At 48.9% G+C, this 21,922-nt stretch overlaps 1 protein-coding gene across 1 annotated transcript in view; it reads right to left on the bottom strand.

Moving 5' to 3' along the window:
- Nucleotides 1-9,929, bottom strand: part of kiaa1217 (KIAA1217 ortholog) — a 68,834-nt gene extending 58,905 nt beyond the window's left edge. The window contains exon 1 of the mRNA XM_076158272.1: nucleotides 9,508-9,929. Within this exon, the coding sequence (XP_076014387.1) occupies nucleotides 9,508-9,826 (319 nt within the window). The 5' untranslated portion in view covers nucleotides 9,827-9,929. The remainder of the gene's footprint in view (nucleotides 1-9,507) is intronic.
- Between the last annotated feature and the right edge of the window lie 11,993 nt (nucleotides 9,930-21,922).

Genomic DNA, 21,922 nt, shown 5'->3' with positions numbered 1-21,922 from the left:
TGCGAAAGTCTGCGACCACTTCCAGGACACCGACGGACAATTTTTAACCGTCAGAGCAGGAAAACTCCCACAGGGGGATTTTAAAGCGGCGGCAGTTCAATTACGGTCAATCCTGAACAAACGGTGTTCCTGTGATCGCTGTAGTTTCAAACTTCATGACCTCCCTAGACGCAGCCGGTTGAACTGTTTTGGCCACGATTTCCACATTTCTTGATTGTGAATAGCAGCATTATGCGTCGGATGAATGAAAGCTTCAAACAACAAACAGGATGTGAGTGAAATCTGCATACATCAAAGCCGAGGTAGAGACCTGGATCATTCAAGAAGAGGGAAATACAAAGAGAGGGGAATTGAGGAGATGGAAAGATGATGGAGCAGAGGAGAGAAGGCTCGAGTGTTGGGCAGCCAGCGAGAAAAGAGAAGGGAGAAGAGGGCAAAAGGACCTGAAAGGACCTGAAAGCTGAAGTGGAACTAAATACAGAATTTCAAGTTGAACATCTGGAGGGCTTAGAGCTTCGACTCAAACATGACAAAAGCACGTTTCCCTGCCGCATGAGAGAGACTCAGAATCAGGACACAGAGCACAATGAATAGCATGCAGCTTAATTGTGTGTGTGTGTATGTGTGTGTGTGTGTGTGTGTGTGTGTGTGTGTGTGTGTGTGTGTGTGTGTGTGTGTGTGTGTGTGTGTGTGTGTGTGTGTGACCCACGAGTGCACTTAGGTCCCTGCTGGTGCAATCGGACCATTACCAGGCTTATTATTATGTTTACAGAGCGTCCGTACATAATAAGAATAAAATATTTATCATGTGTTTTACGCAGTTTCAGAAGATAAACGAGCGAATGAGGCTCGCCGTCTCGCTGCGGTGAAGCGGCGGCCGCGTTCGGAGTGTTTATCAGGCCGGACGCGTCTGCGAGGAGGCCACATTAGAGATACAAGTGATTTGTCTATCAATAAAAATGCTTTATGGCGACTGTGGAAAACGCTCTGTTGCCAGCGTTAATAATTGATTCCGGCTGCTCGCCCGCCGTCGCCGCCGCCCGCCCGCCTCTGCCTCCTGCGCATCGCCCGGGAACATGAGAGGAGCTCGCCGTCAGCCCGTCAAAACTTCAGGAGATCACACGCTCCCGACAAACAAATGGGTTATGAAATATGCAACGGAGAGAAGCGTTTGGTTACCGTCAGGATTAATAAGCACGAGAGAAGAGAGAGAGAGAGAGAGAGAGAGAGAGAGAGAGAGAGAGAGAGAGGGGAGGACAGACTCTGTTTGCACTGCAGTGTGTGTGCCTGTGTGTGTGTTGTAGAAATCAAGCTTTTTTCCCCCCCACTCTTTCATCTAATCGCCATCACAGCTTCTGACAGGGCCGATAAATCCACTTGAGCGTTTCTGCAGCGCTTGTAAAATAAAAAAGCAAACAGACTGACGGCGGCGTGCTGGAGAAAGTTAGAGGGGCAGGTGATGATGTCGTCGTCGTAGAAGGGAAGGAAGAAGAGGCGTCATGGCTACAGGCGCAGCAACTTGAGGGAGATGACACACACACACACACACACACTTCCCTTCATTCTCCTGTCTTTCCTCAGATCGGCTCCTGCTGCTCTCTCTTACTTTGAAATTAGAGTCTCATGTAACAGAAACATCCAGAACCCCTCTACATTCTCCCGACAGCCGCCTGGCAGAGCGATCAGCAGTAACAAGCGTCTGTTGAGCTGCAGAGGGCCACAAACGAGGCGCAGACCCCAACAAATTACGGCTGTAAACAATGCCAGTTAAATGGAGCAAAGATAATCTGATTTCAAACTCATTTTCAGACGAGGGGCTTCGACCTTTTCCTCATGTCACCCGCCTGCTTACACACACACTCACACACACACACATACTTGGTGCTGTTCTCACCACTCCCCGCATAATAGTTACACACTCACTCGTGATTCATGTGACATCCTTGTGATGGAATGCGACGCGGCTGAGAGAAGAAAAGGGAGAATTTACAGAAATCTACTCATGTGCATCCCGGTATTAAACCTCCAGCTGTTAATATCCGCTCAGCAGAACACACACACTACACCCCCCCCCCGCCCCACACACACACACACACACCCGCCCCTTCTCTCCCCTGTGCTTAAAACGCTGCGTCAGCCCCATGATGGCTTTTAGACATGCGGCTGAAGAGGAGGCAGATGACTTCATCGCACCGTCAAAACATAATTTTCCCCTTTTCTCTCCTCAAAATCCCCAGGTTTAGGAAAAGGGGTGGAGGAGGAGCATACTTCATCGCTGATTCAACATTTCTGGTGTTTAATGCTGTAAGAATGTAGCAGAGTTTGCTCAGAGGCGCAGGGCAGCTGTCAAACTCATCTCTGCGTCTTCTTTAATATAATATTCGGAAGAGGAAGTCGGGGCGAAAAGTGAGACATTTTCTTCAAGAGTTGAAGAGAACAAGCTGTGAGAGCGGGGATGAAGAGGAGAAGTGTGGAATCAAAGGCCTGAGGAGGAGGAACTCCAGCGAGGGGCATAATGAATCAAACGCAGGTCCGGCTCGGAGTCTTGTGAGGCGTACAGCTGGGGGCGCTGCACGCCAAGAGCTACTGAGCCCAGCCCGCCAACATGGAGTGGATAATCGTCACGCTTCAGCTGATTGCCAACGAGTTCAGCAAACCTGCTCCGAATCAAAAGCCGAGGAGGAGAGGGGGGAAGTCAAAGCTGCGCCGCCGTGCAGCCGTAAGTTAAACATGTAAATCCTCCACTTCTTTATTAAGATTTCAGAACGACTGCATCGCGTAATTAAAGACAGGAAGACGAGCAGCTGTAAAGTCTGTGGGAGCGTCGGGAGGAGATAATGGAGGACAGAACCACAGAGTCCTCTCTACTCTCTGATGCTGACAGAAGAAACTAAGAGTTTATAATTTAAACGCACGCAGGGGGTCACCGCGATCTCCACGGGGCTCGGGAACAAAGATGGAACGTTCCCCGTGTCTCCTGTGAGCCGCCGCCACGACAAAGCCCCTGCCGAGCACACGGCAATTACAGCACCGCGTCTACCGTCGGCACAAATCAGGCACATTTAACCCCACAGGCAGGCTGAACACACACAGATCATCCTGCAGGTTAGTCTGATCAAACACAGCGACCTCATATCTGCTGTCATTTCCTCTAATCTTCACTTCTTGACTTGAATTTACTTCTTTAAAAAAGGGAACTACACCGATTTTACTCTTCTAAATGGAGTTTATTGGTTCCGCATGTGAGAGCAGCTGTGTGTCTGAAGGGGGCGCTGTGCAGACTCTACTCTATGACATCACAAGGGTTACTTCCTGTTGTTTAAAGAGCGACGTCTTCAGCACGAGAGGAAGTTACCCTTGTGATGTCATAGAGGTCAGTCCGGCGCCCCCTACAGCCACAAAAGCCTTCATACTGACTGAGTGTGACATCTTTGTGTGTGTGTGTGTGTGTGTGTGTGTGTGGGGGTGTGTGTGTGTGTGTGTGTGTGTGTGTGTGTGTATAATCTGTGGAGTTGCCCTTTAATTGCATGTATTATGTATTCTGATTCGTGTAGCATGAAGCTGAAAGATCAAACTTCACACGCAAACGAGGGATTGAGGTCAGTGATCCATACACACACATGATACAGCAGCACTTTAGAGCATATGTGCTTAATTCCCACGTTGAGTCGCTCTGTAGTCGCTCCGCAGCCGCTCATGAGTGACTCTCTCTCGCCTCCTCGCTGCTAAAACACACAACCCACTGAGTCTGTGGAGAAAGTGGAAGTTTGCCTTTGTCAACACATGGAGCCCAGTATTCTGTTGAGCAAACACACAGGCACACAGAGAGCGAGAGAGAGAGAGGGAGAGGGAGAGAGAAAGTGGAGTCACAGCTGCCTCCAGTGTGTTTAAATGCTCTGTCGTCTTTTCAGCGAGCAGCCGTTCACAGGCGGAGCAGAAAGCAAAAGGAAACGCTCTATGTGCGCCTTCGCTTAGCGCGTGCCGGTACATCCACCTGTGTGTCACGCCTCTCTCACTGACACACACACACACACTTAGACGTGTGGATAAGCTGTAATCATACTGTGAAGCCCTGTTGGGAAGGATTTGAATTCTAAAATAAGAAGAAATTGTTGTTAAATTGTAACTTTTCTGATGAATTAATTAGAAAAACTGTGGATTTGATTGGGTGGAGTGTTGGATACATGCTGCCAAGGTCTTATGATGTCACAGTGCATCAATCTGATTGGTTGACCTGCACAACTTCCTCATCAGGAGGCAAATACGAGAGGAACGTCTGGATTACAAAGTCTAAACGTGACGCTGCCCCCTAGTGGACACATGAACGGCCGCAGGAATAGAACAGGGAACGCCCTCGTGATCGACGTCCATGGACAGAAGCAGAACGGCGCCCTGACTTTTCCCCCCTGCTGCTACTTTGCCGTCTCCGCTCCGGTCTTCTGCATTAGTGAGATTTAACGCCGCCTCATCCTGCTCAGGACTCGCACGCATCATCAATAACCTTTATGAGCCGGCGTCTTGGCTAAAACACAACTTCACCTCCTGTTGCAAGAGAAGTGGGAATTTCATTGGATCACAAAGTTTAAAGGCTGCAGCAGAGAAGAGCACAAACATCTTAAGGTCAAACTACAACAACATCCCTCAGACGTGAATGATGAATTTACATTTCAAACTTACAACCAACGCCACATTCTGGTCCGGCGTGGCTGTGACACGTCGTTAAAGGTGACGTGTCCATTTCCTTTAGAGGAGTTCAGGGGTCAACGGAGAAGTAAACACACACGAGTGCCCCTCTCGGCAAAAGAGGAGAAACGTGACGATTCCGGCTTCGCGTTTCTGCCACTTCCTCTTTCTTCTTCTCGCCACAAAGACCACAGCTATGCTTTGAAGAGAGGCGCCTGAAAGCTGACATCTTTATGCACCGCTGGAGAGAAAACTCGCTTATTCCCCCCGAACGCGATCCAGCAGGGACTCGGCGAGGGAAGTGATCTGCGGAGGGGAAAAGTCAGATTCCACACACAGATGAGTTCAGATCTCCCAGGACAAATTCCTCACAGGCTTCCATGCGCTCCTCTTTTCGCCGCCGTGGTGAACGTGATTTATACAGGGACATTTAGCAGCACAGTGTCAGCTAAAGGTCAGCGGGTCTCGCGCTCATCCAACTCGAAATTTCCAAGCGTGACAGCCGATCGATCATGACACGCCTGCCTCAGCTCAGCCTAGACAAAACGCTCTGGATCTCCCCCAAGAAAGTGAAGGGGGGAGGGAGAGGAAATCTGTTCTATGGTCAACAATGTGCTTCAATCTGTGTGAGGTGAGTGTAAGAATGCGTTTCTTATCAGCTGGACACGCAAATACTTACAAAAACTACATTTAAAGTACTTGTAACCCATCACGAACTGCAACCCGAACACTGAGAAACAGCGCCTCCTCTGGCGTTACCCTGCAGCTGCGTCTCCCTGGCCGCTATGCTGACGCAGCAAAGTCTAATACGGCCTCGGACACACACAAAAGATTATTTTAATGACCTCAGCCACTCTCTGGTGTTCCAGATGATCACAGGTGGGCACTGCCAGACACATCAAATATTAATGTGCAATTTATGAAAGAGATTCATAAAAACAGAAGCGACGGAAAAAAAAACAGCAAGAGATTCAATTTATAGAAGTGTGAAGATGTGAAGACGCTTTCCAGTGTGTGAATATTCTTCTTTATCTTGCAAGTCTGTGACGGTGTGTGTGTGTGTGTGTGTGTGTGTGAACCCGAGAGAGTCAGACACACACACACACACACACACACACACACACACAGAATCACTTTGCCTGAGGGGCAATCTGCTGTAAGAGGCGAGGTGGAGGCTTATTGATTTCTGCTTCAACTCTTTGAGGAGGACTCCTGAGGGGGGCCGTGCATCCGCTTACACGTCGCCACTCGGGCGAATTAAGCAGACGTTTACGCTTGGGGACACGGGAAACACCTCATACATGACGGATCTGGCAGTGGCACGTCTGGTTGGGAGGCATCACATGTTCTACTTAGGAACCGCAATGACTACACCGAGCAATAATCCTGGCAAACTCAAAGGCCAGGAGCGAGATCGGTGAGGTAATGCTGAGGTGCCAAAGACGTTGTTGCGGTAACCGTGAAATGTGAAAGTAACGAAGCTCGGTGTGAAAAGATTACGCCTTGTTGCTTTTCTTCCTAATCTGACGTGAAAACAAATCCCAAAGCCCTGAGCTGCACCCTGACACACACTCCACCCAACACAGACACACACACACACATATGTATGCGCTCATGGGTAGTCACACACCTTCAGACGTTTTTCTTCTTGCCCAGTGGCTGCATTATTATCTGTTTCTGTTTGAGTGACTCACATCCACCTCACTGCTCAGATCAGACCCCGGAGGTCCCTGAACACACCACACTCCTTTAACAACCCCGCTCCTTCCCTCTTCCCTGAATGACTCGTGACTTCTCTCCAGTCACCAGGTACTCATTGACGAGACAAAGGCGAGATTTTGTTCTCCGCAGCTGAGAAAATAATGACAGAGCAGACGATGTCATTACAGTACAACAGGCCCGGTCACAGTTCTGACCCGATGTCCTCTTTGGTTATTTGTAAAACATGAGGTCGTTATTCCAGCATGATTAAGCCCCTGAACGCTGTTTAAAACTTAACTTCGCAAACAGGTGGGAAGGATTTAAAGTCTCAGCTGCATGCAGAGGGATGGGAGAGGTGATTGCTCATTTCACCAGGGTTTGCTTCAAATCAACCCCCTGCAGGGAGGAAAGTCTGGATTGTACAGAAGTGGAACTTATGCACTCACAGATCCTCGAAATAAAAAACGTCAGAAATGTCTAAACTACCCAGTTCTGAAGCAGATACTGTACAAAAAGTCTTGAAATGTAATCTGGACAGGCTTCAGACGCATGAGGGAGATGATTCCGTCCACTTACACACTGACGGGCATCAAAGGAAACACACACAAGTACGAGCGGGGGTTTAAGGAGACATGACGCGCTGTAATTAATGTAATCCCCTCACGCTCGGCTTCAGTGTCAAACTGGGTGATGGCTTCCCAATCTTCAGACTCCGACTCACTAAGCTCCGTCGTCTTGTTCCTGCGGTGAGAAACAACCCGTCATAGATGCGCAACAACTGTCAGTGCGGTTCCAGTGTGTTCCTGGCGTCATGTACGGACGTGCGCTGCGATGACTCACACACAGAGTTACTGCTGTTAGCGGGTACAAGCACACGTGTCGATACAAACACCTGGGCAGCACGGAATGTATCGGAACGCCACATGAAGCAAGAAGCAACAAATCAAGAGTGTGTGTGCGTATGTTTACATGTGTGTGCCAATTGCTCTGACAGGATAACGACACCCGCTCCCTCGCCTGACTCAACTCCTCAATCACCAACGGGGGTGAGTTCATCCAAAAGATTTGTACCGGGTCTTTATCGCCGGGACGATCTCCAGGACGTGATGAGACATGGGAATCAAAGCATCCAGCTGCTGATACAAGAGATACTTTCAGGTTTGATGTAGAGAGTGAGAAGAAACAGGGCGAAGGGTTGAGAGAGGAGCAAGACAGAGGTGATCCAGGCTGTCCAGATGTTTGGTGTGGCTGGTTAGCTTCAATAGGTCGACAGCTGTTTGTTCAAAGTTGGAGCACTTTTGGAGCTAAACTCACCGTCTGAATTCCATAACAGTGTCGCCTTGTTTACTCGATGTTCTTACACGGTTTGATACACGCAGGGTTTTCGATGGACTCCAGCAGCGAACTGACAGTGAGCAGTGAAAATTCAATCATTTCAGTGTTAAAGGTCGCAGGGGGACACTTTGTGATGCAGTGGTGAACACGTTTGTATCTAAGGAGACATAGAGGAGCTTTCAGTGTTCCATAGAGCAGGTCTGTGCTTCCCTGCAGGTCCACTCTGGACCTCTAAGTGCATGAAGAATATCGTCAAAAATCGTTTAAACTTCTGGGGAAATCAATGTCAGCGACCCAAAGTGGACGTGCAATAGATTCCCAGTCAATCCAGAATGACAAATGAGCTATTTTCGATTTCTTATAAGCACAGTTTGAATCACGTTTGAACTTGTTTCTCCTCCTTTGGACAAAAATCATCCGCTGGGTTTCACTTGTGGTGAAAGTTTCCACTTTAAGGCCCAAATTGAGGCCTTTGGCTTTCACACTGAGGAAATGTCACCTGTCACACACACTTACTGTCTGCCACTGCTGTGCACGTCAGCTGTGTGTGACCCTGTGGGCCTGAGCTGGAGCTGCCATCACTGCACTCTGACTGACTCTGCCATCAAACTGGACCACAGAGTTTAAAACACAGACCCTAAAGACGAAGACGAGAAAACCCACACAAGGATGCAGATAAGAATGCAAAGGCACGCAGATCTTTAGTGTGTGTGTGTGTGTGTGTGTGTGTGTGTGTGTGTGTGTGTGTGTGTGTGTGAGCGGAGGTGGGGGTGACATCTTTCAATAGGTTGAGATGTAACTGTTGTCTAAACATGACAAGAACGCAGACTGGAAAGACGAGTGATTGATGGACAAACAATGGTGTTATAGAGAAACAAGACAAAGACGCAAAGTAAGAAAGAGACTGAGCAAGAGGACAGACGAGAGGGAGGGAGGGAGGACACGAGAAATACTGTAGGAGGAGACGAAAGACAAAGACACAGGCAGTAAAATATAGGATTGGGTCACTTCCGTCGCCCTCAGATGTCAATCAAATTCCATTTAACTTTCAGAAACTGTACAAGTTGACGTGAACGACTTCAACACAAACGGCTCCGACCCCGAGCAGCCGCACAGACCAGAACATCTGGTTTCCAGTACGAACCTGCCCCCTCGTAACCTCCTAACCTGTCTTTACCGCGGGGAGGGATACACGCGCAGATGCAGCTCGAGACCTGTAGATTTTTCCCAGCATGCCCTGCTCCTCGCATTCCTGACCTCCTTCTGTCACTCTCTTGTCTTGAATCGCCCCCTGTGTTTGTCTGCATCTACAGTACATCCAGTCCAGGTTCAACCGGCTGGAACGACCTCAGCCGAGTTACCTTTGAGCGAGTGAGATGACCTAATAAACCTGCTCCCCCGCTCGCCCCTCGCTCCCCTACGGAGCTGGGGAATGTGGCGAGAGGGCCGGAGGGGGAACGATAAGAGCCTCCTCTCTTAATCTGAGCCCCGCAGAGAGCAGCGCTAGGTAGGTGCTGGGTAGAGGGGACAGAGTTCCCCCCCAGAGCAGCGACAGCTCTCTCTAGACTGGAACATCCTTCCTCTCCCTCGGGGCAGGAAGGAGATCGGAGATACGGATGAATCCACAGGCGAGACAATAAACCAGCATTACAGGGAGGGGGGGGGGGCGGGGGGGCCACACAACAAGCAGAAGCCCCCCGGCTATTGGATCAGCATAAACAAAGACTGGTACAGACTCTAGACGATGTGGAGGTCTCACTTTGAGCAGAGAGCGTTTGTGTTACTTACTGTGTGTGGAGCCTTGCTGGTGACCGGAGGCTTTAGGTGGGCCGATCCGCCGCTTTGGGGGTCCCATCTCTGTGTTTTGTCCATGGTTCTCACCTGGATTCAAGCTCTGGCTCGAGGCCTGAGTCTGGGTCAGGGTCTGAGTCTGGACCGGCCCAGCAGGCGGCATAGACTTCTGTCTGGCGTCGCTGCCCGCTCTCATCAGCTTCTCGCCCACGCTCACCACCCGGGCTCTGCCGGGCGCGACGGGGCATTCCTTCCTCGGGGAGGGAAGCCTGGATCCCACCGAGGCGGCCCGGGACAGCCGGGAGGCTTTGGACATCTCTGCGGCTCCTCTGTGTCTCTCAGCCAGTGTGTGAGCGCTGGCTCGTCCTCGGGGCAGTCCAGGGTGTCTCCGCTCTCCGTGAGTTGTGACGGGTGTGAATCCCGGCTCAGCGTGTTGCAACTGGCGCAGGTAGGCTGAGAGGGCCGGAGGGAGGAGGACGCTTATGGGAAGCGGGGTGGGAGGTGAGGCGGGGGTGAGGGGGGTTGGGGGGTTAGCAGCTCCTTGGAAGGTGTTCTCCTCTCCTGGTGTGGCCTCCTGGGATCATCCCCCAAAGCAAACAGCATTTGTGTGTGTTTGTGTGTGTGTGTCTGTGTGTATGTGTGTGTAGATAAACCTGTAGAGTGACAGGCAGCGCTGTGCCAAACGCAAACAGGCAGTCAGGTCTCCGGTGTCAGCGCATTCCAGCTTTCTAATCCCATCTCTTCCTCCTCTCTCTCTCTATCTGTCTCTCTCTCTCTGTCTCTCTCACACTCCCTCCATCCCTCCTCTCCACTTGTAGTCATAACACGGTTGTCAACTTCTCCCTCCTGCCTCGTGCCTCATAATTCTCTCCAGCGTTAGTGTCCTCTCCTGCTCTCTCTCTCTCCTTCTCTTCCTCCTCCTCCTCGCTGGTTTTCGGTTCACTCGCGCTTGCTCACTCGCTCAGCGGGTAGCCGTTCGAGCGCTCTGGAAAGGCGGAGACCAGAGAGAGAGAAAGAGGGGTTTAAAGATAGCCAGGGAGAGAGAGAAGTGCATGAGAAGGGGGAGGAGGAGGAAGAAGAAAAAAAGGAGAGCGAGGGAGAAAGTGCCGGCAGAGATTTCTTTGCGGAGGAGCTCTTCTCTTCTCTTCTCTTCTCTTCAGGTGCAGCTCCACAAGCTGTTCCAGATGTGTGTGTGTGTGTGTGTGTGTGTGTGGCTCTCACAGGCTTGCTGGCTTCATCTCATTGTTTTTCATTGTCCTTCCCTCCGATGATCAGTTCCTCTGTGTCCATCTAAGTGTAAAGCCGGCGCTCCTCCTCACATGTGATGCAGAGCTCAGGGCTCCGTCCTCTTCAGCCGCTGGTAGAGGGTTTGTACAGAGAATTAAAGGGCACACAGGAGGGGAGCGCTACAGTCTGTGTGTGTGTGTGTGTGTGTGTGTGTGTGTGTGTGTGTGTGTGTGTGTGTTTGGGGCTGTTCTGATCTGCTCCACCAAACACAGCAGATGTGACGAGCGAGGGAGAGAGAGAGAGAGAGAGAGAGAGAGAGAGAGAGAAAGAGGAAGAGTACCAGATCAGAGGTTCTGCCGCTTTAACTTCTCTCCCTCGTACTTCTCGTGCTCAGAAACTTTCCTGGTGCCGAAAACTCTCACACCCGCCAAAGCAAATGTCTTTAACACTATGGCCACCATTTGCAATAAAGCGAGTCGCAGTATAAATGTACACGGTGCAGCCAGACACCAAAAAGAGAGCTGTGACCGTTGAGCACAAAAGTGAGAGTGTGTGTGTGAGAGTGTGTGACTGTCAGGTTTGTTTCTGTGTGTCAAAGCAAATTCTACAAGTATAACCACCTGCCAAACTACTATTAACTTGGTCAACACAAAAAAAAAAAGAGGCTGGGAAATGGACATGTGACTTACAGGCACGCCCTCACACACACACACACACACACACACACACACACACACACGTGCCATGTGGGTGTACAAATCCATACGCCAACTAACCAGACGGACATGTACCAACTTTTAGAGGAGGAATACTAATCATACCTCCTCACATCTGACAGGCTTTAGATGAAGAGCAGAGCAGGTTGACCTATATAACGTCAGAACGGAGCGGAGCGACTGCAGCCAGAGAGCCAAAACGCTAAGAACCTGGTGGGAACGTGCGAGTGTGGGATCGCTTTTAGCAGCAGAGTGAGAGAAACAAGGAGAAGAAGAAGACGTTAAACGTTGCGATTTATGCCAGATCGCGTCCGTGCGTCTCCGGCAGAGAGAGCGACGACGGCGTGTTTACGGCCTCGTTCTTTAATACGGCTTACATCTTGTAGAACTGCTGCGAGATGGGAAACGTGTATGTATAGTGAAGCGAGGGAAATGGTAATGGCTCTCAGTATGGGTGTGTGTGCTTGCGTGTGCATGCTGGGAGTAAATGAAAGCCCTCTGTGTGGATTTGGATGCCTCCCAGCTTCTGATGGTACAGCAGGCGAGTGAGAGAGAGAGAGAGAGAGAGAGAGAGAGAGAGAGAGAGTCGCTTCTTTAAATAACGCAGCAGTGAGGCGGAGGAGAGGCCTGTGATTTTCCTGACGGGATCACACGGCAAAAGTGGGATATCAAATAACAAACAGGGAATACGAGGATATCATCCACATGGCGATGGACCTGCTACAGTCAGAACAGCGCCGCTCGTCCCCTGGCAGGAAGGAAGGGGAAAGCAGTATGGGATTGATCAATTTGGGATGGGCGGTTGTGGAAAATCTTTACTTATGGTTGACATGAGGAGGAGGAGGGGCATCGGTGGGAGTCACTGATTGACGCGAAGGTCTCGGGGCCCTTATCTGAGGGGGGCGGCGGGCGGGGCGAGGGTTGTCTGAGCGCCTCTGTGGTATTTCTGTAATTAACTCAGGTTTCTGTCTGAGGGTTATTATTAAACCGGGAGCTAAAAGAGTTGGAAGCCACTCGCTTCCACCCCCGCGCCCTGAGCTGGGGCCGGAGCCAGAGGGGGCGTGGCTCCATGTACGCAGCGCACGTACAGAAATCTGCCCACAATGCTTAACATCTCCATTCTGCCAGTGAAAGGGGAGTGGGCTGGTTTTTTGGGGGGCCGCTTACGAGGCGTCGCGAGCGGGAAACAAGACAGAAAGAAAGCTAACAGAGTCATTACAGGCGTTATTGTTTAACCTTAACTACCCGCCGGCTGAGTCTTAGTGGAGCTGAGTCAACACAAAGGCCAAGTTTATACAGGGAGAGCGGTGAGGAAGAAGAAGAAGAAAAGTCTGCGGGGGGGTTTGGGGGGAAGCAGGTGGGGGATGGGGGGAGGATTAAGGTTGAGTGTGTTTTCCAAAGCCTCAGGAGGTCGGTTGTTTGGTTGCTACATTCCATCTCAGCGCTCCCTCCCTCCCTCCCTCCCCTCCCTCCCTCCCTCCCCTCCCTCCCTCCTTCCCTCCCCATATCATGACTCATTACTGCCTGTAACGTTCAGCCGCTATCATCCGCCGAATCAGTTACCGAGGGCGACACAACAAACTCTGCAGAGATGCTGTAGCCGCCTGGAGCAGGAGGGAGGCAAGAGCTGAAACAGGTCCGAGTCCAGGTTACGACTCTATTCCTTTTTTTACATGGAGCGACACTATAAAACGCCAGAAATATGATCAAATATGGGACAAACATGGTGCAGAGGCGACAGTAAAACTTGGAATGTTCCCTCAGAATAACAATTCCTCAACCGAGCGAGCGATCGATATTTCATCAGAGATGTTTTAGTAGTTCACAGACGCATGAAATGAACATCAAGATCTGACCGCGCAACAATCACCAAGCATAAGTCAGTCACAGCAACACACACACACAGCACAACGAGTTCCTTTACTCTCAGTGTGTCGAGTTAATCTGGACTCCCGAGAGATGAAGAAGTGACCCACGGGGCAGAGGAAGACATCTAGGAGAAGAAGAGAGCGGTTGACAGTCGGGGACTAATTAGCCGTAACGCTCAGCCGCTCCCTCGGGGAGACGGAGGACAACGCGTCGCTCGATCTGCCACGTTGAAGTCGAGCAAACCACGGCAACCGAGGAAGGAGAGGCGCTGCAGAGGTGTCTCCATGTTCAGGAGGCTGGGTTGTGTAATTAAAGAGAACATGGCGGCTTTAAGTTGCAGAGTTGGCGCCGATCCCTTTTTCCTGTCAGTTCTGTTAAAGGACCAAGTCGGTGCTGCGACTACCAAAGGGTTCATTATCTGCATTATTGTTTGTATCTATTAGCTCTGCGCCCATTAAATTGACTTGTTTGTCACCGTGTTGCAGTCGGGGATCGTCCTCACAACAAAATACCAATTTCCTGAAGTAAAACAGAGGATAAAACATAGGAGAAGTATGAAAGGATGAAAGAGTTTGGGGCATAAAGCCGACTGCACTATGAAATAAAAGTTAAACATAAAAGTACATTATGATGGATTATCCCCCGCGAGCAAATTTCAAATCTCCTCAAGTTGACTGATTGTATCTCACTTCATGGTATGCGTTAGAGGATGTTTCATAGCAAAGTAAAATGTGTAGATTTAGCAGTAAAAGTGTCTAAATGATAAGTGGAACGCCGTCTTCACACAGACAACACTGAGTTATCAGAGCGCTTCCCCCCCTGCGTTCTGTCAGGATGAAGTCTCACTCCTCTGGTCCTGTCTCTGGGGCCCCCCTGTGGCCTAATGCATCACTCCCGCTCTCTCCCCTCACTGAGCAACAACACGGCTGCATTCACACCCCTTTAGGATTCGTCTGCCTCTGCATATGTTCACGCTGTCAACAGTTGCCTCGCGCTGACATCGCAGCCTCCTTCCGTCCTTGGCTGTGCCGCATTTTTTCAGTTGGGTTTGGTTTAGTTTAACCTCGGCGTCCGGACGGTTGGGTGAGCTATTGCGGGCCGGGCTGAGCTGAACGCTTGTGCCCGAGGCGCATAGGGAGGATATGAGGGAAACAAAGCAGCTCTCCGTTTAGGACGGTGTAAATAAGAGGACTCGCCATTCTCTTTATGGTTTATTGATTTTTAGTTCGACGGCTGGCTGCATCAGGGAGGGAAAAGAGCCAAAGGGGAGGGAGAGGGGGAGACGGAGGGAGAGAGAGAGAGAGAGTTAGACAGAGAGCATCCTATACATCAGAGAGAGAAAGGCGGTTAAGCAATGCTGAAACAGCCGCATTTATCCTGGGAACAGAAGCACGAGGAGTCCAGCACTCTAAGGCACATGCATGGTGGAAATCGTATGACACACAAACACACACACACACACACACACACACACACACACACACACACACACACACACACACACACACGACAAAGTTTATCAATTTGAAAGAGAGCCTAGACAAATAAATATTACAGTAAGGTAATTATGTTGTCAAATCGACCCTGGTACTGGGCGTGTTTGGGTGATGACATCATATATTTTGTTTTGCGTCTCGGGGCAAATGAGCAAAGCTGTGAAAGTATGAATATAAGAGGCTGCAGCGGTGGGGAAGCACAAAGACGCCATTCATGTCCGGGGTGAAGCAGATTCTGTTACAGCGCCGCCGTCACAGAGAATGAAGCTCTGCAGAGACGAGCTGACTGATGCAGTAGTGCTGCTCAGCGCCCCATGCAGAGGCTGGGTGAGAATATTAATAAATAAAACTATTCTACACAGTCACATTTTTTTACATCAGCGCAACAGTGGAAAAAGTGATTATATTTTCAAAAATGCGGAAGTCGCTTCATGCATGGGAAAAAGGGTGAACACCTTTTAATGACTCAAAACTATTTCCTTCTGCTTTTCTGCCTTAAACAAGACACATTATCGTCAACTTTACCAGTTTCTAAGGCATTAATTGGCCATAAATCTGTGTAGAATACAGAGATTTCAGATAGAAGTTAAAGAGCTAATTTGACCAAAACCAAAACCAAAACATAGACTTGTGTTAGGCTGGTAAAGTAAACAAATCTGATATTTGCATTCAGCCACTAGGAGGAAGCACTGAGTACAATGTTGAAACTGAATCTTACATAAAGGGAATATTGTATATCAAACCAAAGCAAAACTTTATTTATGAAACTTTTCTCAAAGTTTTCAAAGTGTGGCTAGTGAGAAACGATAACATGGTGAAGAATAAATGTGTTGGTAGTTTAGTAGTTAATCCCCATCTCCCATAACTTAGTCTACAAAAACACCATTTGTCCACAAGACGGTGAATAATCTGTGTGTGTGTGTGTGTGTGCGTGCGTGCGTGCGTGCGTGCGTGCGTGCGTGCGTGCGTGCGTGCGTGCGTGCGTGCGTGCGTGCGTGCGTGCGTGCGTGCGTGCGTGCGTGCATATGCTTGCCAAGAAACTCGATTTTCGTCGGGAGCTTTTCACGGCTCCAGCCTTTAAATCAAGCCGACAGCTCTCACATGACCGATTACCGTCCCCATAAATTTGCATACCTTCACTGGTCCATATGATCCATCCACTCAAACATCCCAATCGTTACAATTATACAAGCTGCTGTAAATTAGAGCAGAAATGATGTGGAAACAGGCGGCGGGAGGTTTTACAAAGGCAACAATATGTCTACCGCTCAGACATCAGGGCCCGTATGGAAGCAAACAGACGCTTATTAAAGGGAAAGTGAGACATTATCACCTGTGAATGCTGCAATGCCCCTTTTGCCGCGTAAGACGGCCTATTAAACTCCAGCCATTAATTTCAAAGCTAAGTTTAATCTCTCTGACCTGCTGCACGGGCAAGATATACGAGGTTAGCAAGTCAGGCACAAATTTCTACAGAACTTCATTAATGTGGACTTTCTTCCATGCCCGGTCGAGCGACTTGGCCCTCCTCCGCTGAAAGGAGGGACACTCGGGAGACGATACACAAATATCAACCTCAGAAGTAACAGTCGTAAGAGAGAGGGAGGGAGGGAGAGAGGGAGAGAGAGAGAGGTGGAGCGAATGTGTAAATGTGTAATGTGCTGTGCAGAGCTGTAAAATGGCTTTGAGCAGCAATGAAAGATAGAAAATGGAGGCAATTCAAATGAAGACATGAGAGGCAAATAGGCGAATGTAAAAAGCATAAAAGTGCCGCCATGAAGGGGAGGAAAAAGATGAAAAGAGCCAGGATAAGGGGAAGATGGCGACACGTGAGACGCAGTGACAGCGAACATTAGCATCCATGTCACCACACGACCGTACACATGGCATACACACACACGCACACATAGCGTATGGATCCTTTAGCTTCACGTCCTCACCAGCTTATGATTCAACAGGAATAACCAGCTTCAATCTTTACAGCTTTCATGTAGAGCAATAATATAAATTAACTGTCCGGTCGCTCAGGTATGAACAGCATTGACTGGAGGCTAATGGTAATAAATTAGGCTAAAAAGAGCTGCAGGGCTTTCATATAAAAGCCCACTGGGGGACGACAGCAACATCTGGCTTTTATATATACAAACACAAGTGGAAACAGGGCTCCTCTGACTGTCCAATGGAAGCAAGAATCCCCCAATCACCAATCAGAGATCAATAAAGAGTTGATCACTCCCTCTTGGATTCTGCGCTACAGCCAAGTTGCTACAGTGGCTCTTTGTTTCCGAGGGATCATTTGTCAACAGGGACGGCGGCCTGACCAAAGCACTGGCTGGCACACACACACACGTGTTTTTGATCGGCCTTCAATTTCACAACTGAGGTCAGGGGTTAAGTCAGGCTCGGCCCACCCCTGGTCTGACATCTGCCCTTCCTGCCCCCCCAAACCCTTTGCCTTTGTGGCGGGGAGTTTTGTGTACACACGTGTTTTGGCGTTCTGAGATTTTGTCAGACCCCCTCCTCGCCTCCCCAAGGTGCCGGTGAAAAGACTTCAGAGGCCCGATTCATCTGGGCCAAGGCCTCCTTAACGAACTGATGGGATGCGGAGACGCTCTAGGTGCCAGAGAGGCTGATTAAAGACGAGGGGGGAGAGAGAGAGGGAAGAAGGAGGTGAAATGTATAGAAAGGAAGAACAGGAAGGGGAACGCTGCTGCCCCTCTGGTCCTCTTTGAGGAAAGAGGAGGAAAGAGGGGGGGGCGACTTTGGCCTAAAAAACCCAGAGTCTGATCCTCATTAAGACGCACAAAGAACATCAAAGACCAGCCTAGAACCTCTATCAGTCAGGAGCACCCGCAATCCCCGTGATATTAAAACTCACAGGCGCCATTCAGTGTCAAGTTCTGAGGCGGCCAATCTGAGGGGGGCTTGGGGCGACTAGAGCGCCGGGGGGGGGAAAGGGGGGGTAGTTTAAGGTCCTGAAGGTCGCGGAAAAGTTTGAACTAACTTCTACGAACCTCTGTGATTGGCCGCCGCTGGAAAAGCTTGACGGAAAAAGTAGGAGACGATGATAACTTACAGCTGTGGAGAGACGATGGTGAAGCAGCTGAAAGAAGACGGCCGACACGCTCGCCATGTCAGGCAGCTCAGACCTGGACTTCACCCAGGTCCACATCAGGGATTCAAATCTTAGAATGTCACACATATGATCACCTAATCATTAATAATAATTAAGCTGCTTTGTATCAGTTTGGCGGAGTTGGCAGCAGCTTGCAAGCATTAATTTAGCTCGCTAGCATGGTGCGTTTTCAAATATCGACATCCAAAAGGCATCCCTTTCACTACATCACATTTCACTACGTTGCATTTCACGATTAATTCATGGAACTAAGCAATTTAACTTCAATTCAGAGCAGACTGACACTGTGTAGCTAGCATTAGGACATTACAACTCTGCTGCCATTGTTTATATAGCAGTGTAGTTGCTAGGCTAACCCAGAGTAACAGTGAGCAACAGGACTAATTTCTAATCTTAGCAGATGGAAATAAGTAAAACATACATTCAAAATGAATAGACTGTGTGAAGTGATAAGCACATACAATAACATGCTAAACTTTAACAAACTAAACTCGTTGCTGTTGCGTAGTTAGCCAACACAAGCTTAGTCTAGCACAACAATGGAAACACTTCTATGTGTTCTACTGCCCAAATCCCAGAACCCTTTCCCAAACTGGGACATGAACCCTGGTCGATTACATTACATGCAGACGAAGAATGTTGAGTACACAATCAACCCTGGTGGTCCACAACGTACAGCTGCACAGACACTCTGGTCACGACAACACAGGACGAGTGGGGAAGTCGTGTCTCTTACAGACACACAGACACACACCAATGACTCCTGTTTCATGTCGGGACGCTGAACTTAACCTCTAAAAAAGAGGAACAAACGATGCAACACACACAAACACACACACACAAAAGCATCTGCTGCTAATTGCTGAATTCTGCAAGCATTTGTTGTTGTGGTTAGGAGACACACGGATCTTAAATTAAAACACAATTTCCCATTGATGTGTGAGTATAAACACTGTAAGTGACGGTTCAAACTGAGGACAGCAGCAGCAACACTCAGACAGCGAGCGACTCAGTCAGAACAGAAACATAAAAAAGGTTTTAGTCTTTGTGCTCTGAGCGTTTTACATCGTCTGGTGTGTGAAGGAGCGAATAAAGCCAGAGTGTGGACGACCTCGCTGACCTCTCTCTGGCCCGTGCGATGGCTCCTGGACTCCAAGTCTGCATCATCACAGATCAGAACGTGGTATTGGATAGATTAATCTCATTATGTCCCCTCAGCGTGCGAAACCGCAGCTGTAACGACTCAAGCGACCGGCTGTACAAGCAGAATTACACAAGGCGACATAACAGATCTTAATCTTTCACACCGATTCAGTGGAGGACCCTTAAACACATCTTCTGATATACTTATGTTCACTTTTCATGCACATTTCTGTAACATCATCATCATCATCAATCATCCCTTGATTAAAAGCAGCTTGACCCCAATTCAGAGATCAAGCAGGTTTAAAAACCGAGGGCGCCACAACAAAATGCTGATAAATGAAAAACAAAAAAATCCTTCCGCTCGTCTTCAGATTCTGTCCGGCATCAAAACATCAACATCTATTTGCTGATGCCAGCGAGCCGGCAGCAGACGTATTGGCATTTGGGTATTTTATAGAGAGTTTCAAGGAGTAAAGTGGATTAGTCCGACTGGGAGTTAAACACTGAACATTCAAAGGAAGTGCCAAGGCGCTGAATTTAGCCATGCCTGTATTAATTTCCTCATTTTCACACGAGGGAATGTTGCTGATAAAGTTTTTAAGAAGTCTGCTGATGAAGCAGCGGTGCAGCTTATCCCGCCACTCACTTTTCTCTCTTATCATCAGAAAAATACAAGCAGTGCCCGACTGGAGTGGATAATTGCTACGTGACCAACGGCGAGAAGAGAGAGCGGACTGAGTGCGTGCGTGCGTCTGGAGGAGCAGGCCCCCAAAGCTAACCGGAGAAACTTCCCAGCCTCTCCTCCCGCAGCCTCACGTCCTGACCCGGCCCGCCCGATCCGGTGGCGTCCCCGCCACTTACAGACTCCCACTCGCGTCCCGAGCGCTCAACCTCCCATTTATCACACTGACAGAAGTGGTTTGTGGTTATTGGATTCGTTTCCTCTCTGCTAGCTCGGTTATCAAATTAGATATTGAAGTAAAATGTTTGGAATTTTTAAACAAGCAGTGTCGAATGGCTTGTTTTTAGCTAAACGGGGGTAAATTCCGTGTAATGAGGAGGGGCGGCTTATCACACACGGTATGTTCAGGAGTGTGTGTGTGCATGTGTATGTCTGTGTTTGTGCGTGCGGTGTGTGTGTGTGTTTAAGGTGAACGTCTGTGCGAGGTCTCCACATCAACGATATCAAGTGTCTTGGTTTGCAAAGATAATAAGTCCAAGTGACATGTACTTCCCGCAAAATATGACTGGAAGTGATAAAAGTACATAAGGACAAGGTATTCACACACACGCAAACGTACACACTAACACACACGCATCAAGGCCTCTGCTGCACTGATCATGCATAATTTCACGCAAAATAGGGGGAAAATGCTCTGTGTCTTTCATTGTGATAACAATGTGTACTGCAGACACGGGATTTCTTTTGTGTGTGTGTGAATGTATGAGTGTGAGTGTGTATTTGCTTAGACCGACCTCTGTGGCGGCGACCCAGATCGCTTGATTGATTGTAAAGTCATTAGAATCTCACATGGCGAATAAAAGACAGCGTCATGAGCGTGGGGTGTTTGAAGATAAGTTCATGATAAGCTTAATTATCAGACACACACACATCAGTGCAGAACCCCCGGCTCACATAAACCCAACCTCATTTTCTCCCCACACACATATTTGGTATTTTCCTTTGAACATGACCTCGTCTGCAACATCAAAGCTAGGCCATTTGACTCCTCACTCATCTTCGTCGGAGTCGGCTTTTTCCTCATATTGCCCCTTCAAAAAACACACAACAACAACGATGTCATCGGCGCTGGCATCGTGCATCATTAGCGTTCGGGGAGAGAGTGAGACGAACCTTATTACAGCGTTCATCTTTCCACCACACAAGACAAGAAGCCAGAGTGTCTCTAATCACAAATAAAGACGCTGAGAAATTCCAAGACCGCTGCTCAGGGCGGACCGATGACAACCGCACAAGAGCCGTGACACCCAGTGGGAGTCATCGCACATTCCTGTCTGCCTTCGAACCGTCCTGAACTAAGACGACTATGAATATGATAGAAATGTTTGTTTACTCCTGAGTGGATTCCACAGGCAGCCTAAGTGCAGCAGTGAGTTGTAAGCTCAGCTGTAGCGGCCAATCAGCGTCGCCGAGTGCTGAGAGGTCCACGCGTCAGTTGATGGTGTTGAACAGGTGAACTTCATTACTCTACGTTCCTTTGTGCTTGGAAATCTGAAAGTCGACTCTCCAGAGTTAAGATCAGATAGGGATTCCAGGGTTTAATGCTCAGTAAACATGGAAAACCTCTTTAACTGTCTAACTAGAACATGGCACAGCCGAGGAAGTGAGACGTTCTCTCCTTTTGTCCACAAACTGTGCCACATATGCTACATATCAGGGAGTGATGTGGATATTGCCCAAGTTTTGAATGGTTGTTCATTATTTGTGGCTGAGTTTAGAACACAACGATTGCAGGTTTGACTTGATAATTTATAGACCGAGGTTGAAGTTTGAGTTAAGTTTGAGTTAAGTTTGAGTTAAGTTTGAGTTAAGTTTGAGCACGGCAGCAAAGTTGGGAATCCAGAAGAAGAAGAAGCAGAAAAAGTCGCCTAGCGTGCCACAAATTTCTCATTACTTTGCATCATGTGACATCTGGCGGTGATGTCACACACCATGTGCAGTAAGTTCTGCTGCAGTCTTCAAGAAAACCCTGACACTTCCATTACTCTCTCTTCAGGAGGAAACACGAAGAAGAAGAAGAAAACATCTGGTTCCTTTCCATGTTGCAGCGACGTCCCGCTGTCAGAGAGACAGAGGAGTC

This window comes from Genypterus blacodes, unplaced genomic scaffold, assembly GCF_046128005.1.
Source record: "Genypterus blacodes isolate CSIRO-AG114 ecotype Tasmania unplaced genomic scaffold, CSIRO-AGI_Gbla_v1 ptg000076l_1, whole genome shotgun sequence".
In the NCBI taxonomy this organism is placed as follows: Eukaryota; Metazoa; Chordata; class Actinopteri; order Ophidiiformes; family Ophidiidae; genus Genypterus; species Genypterus blacodes.
This window is presented reverse-complemented; position numbering and strand designations above follow the sequence as displayed.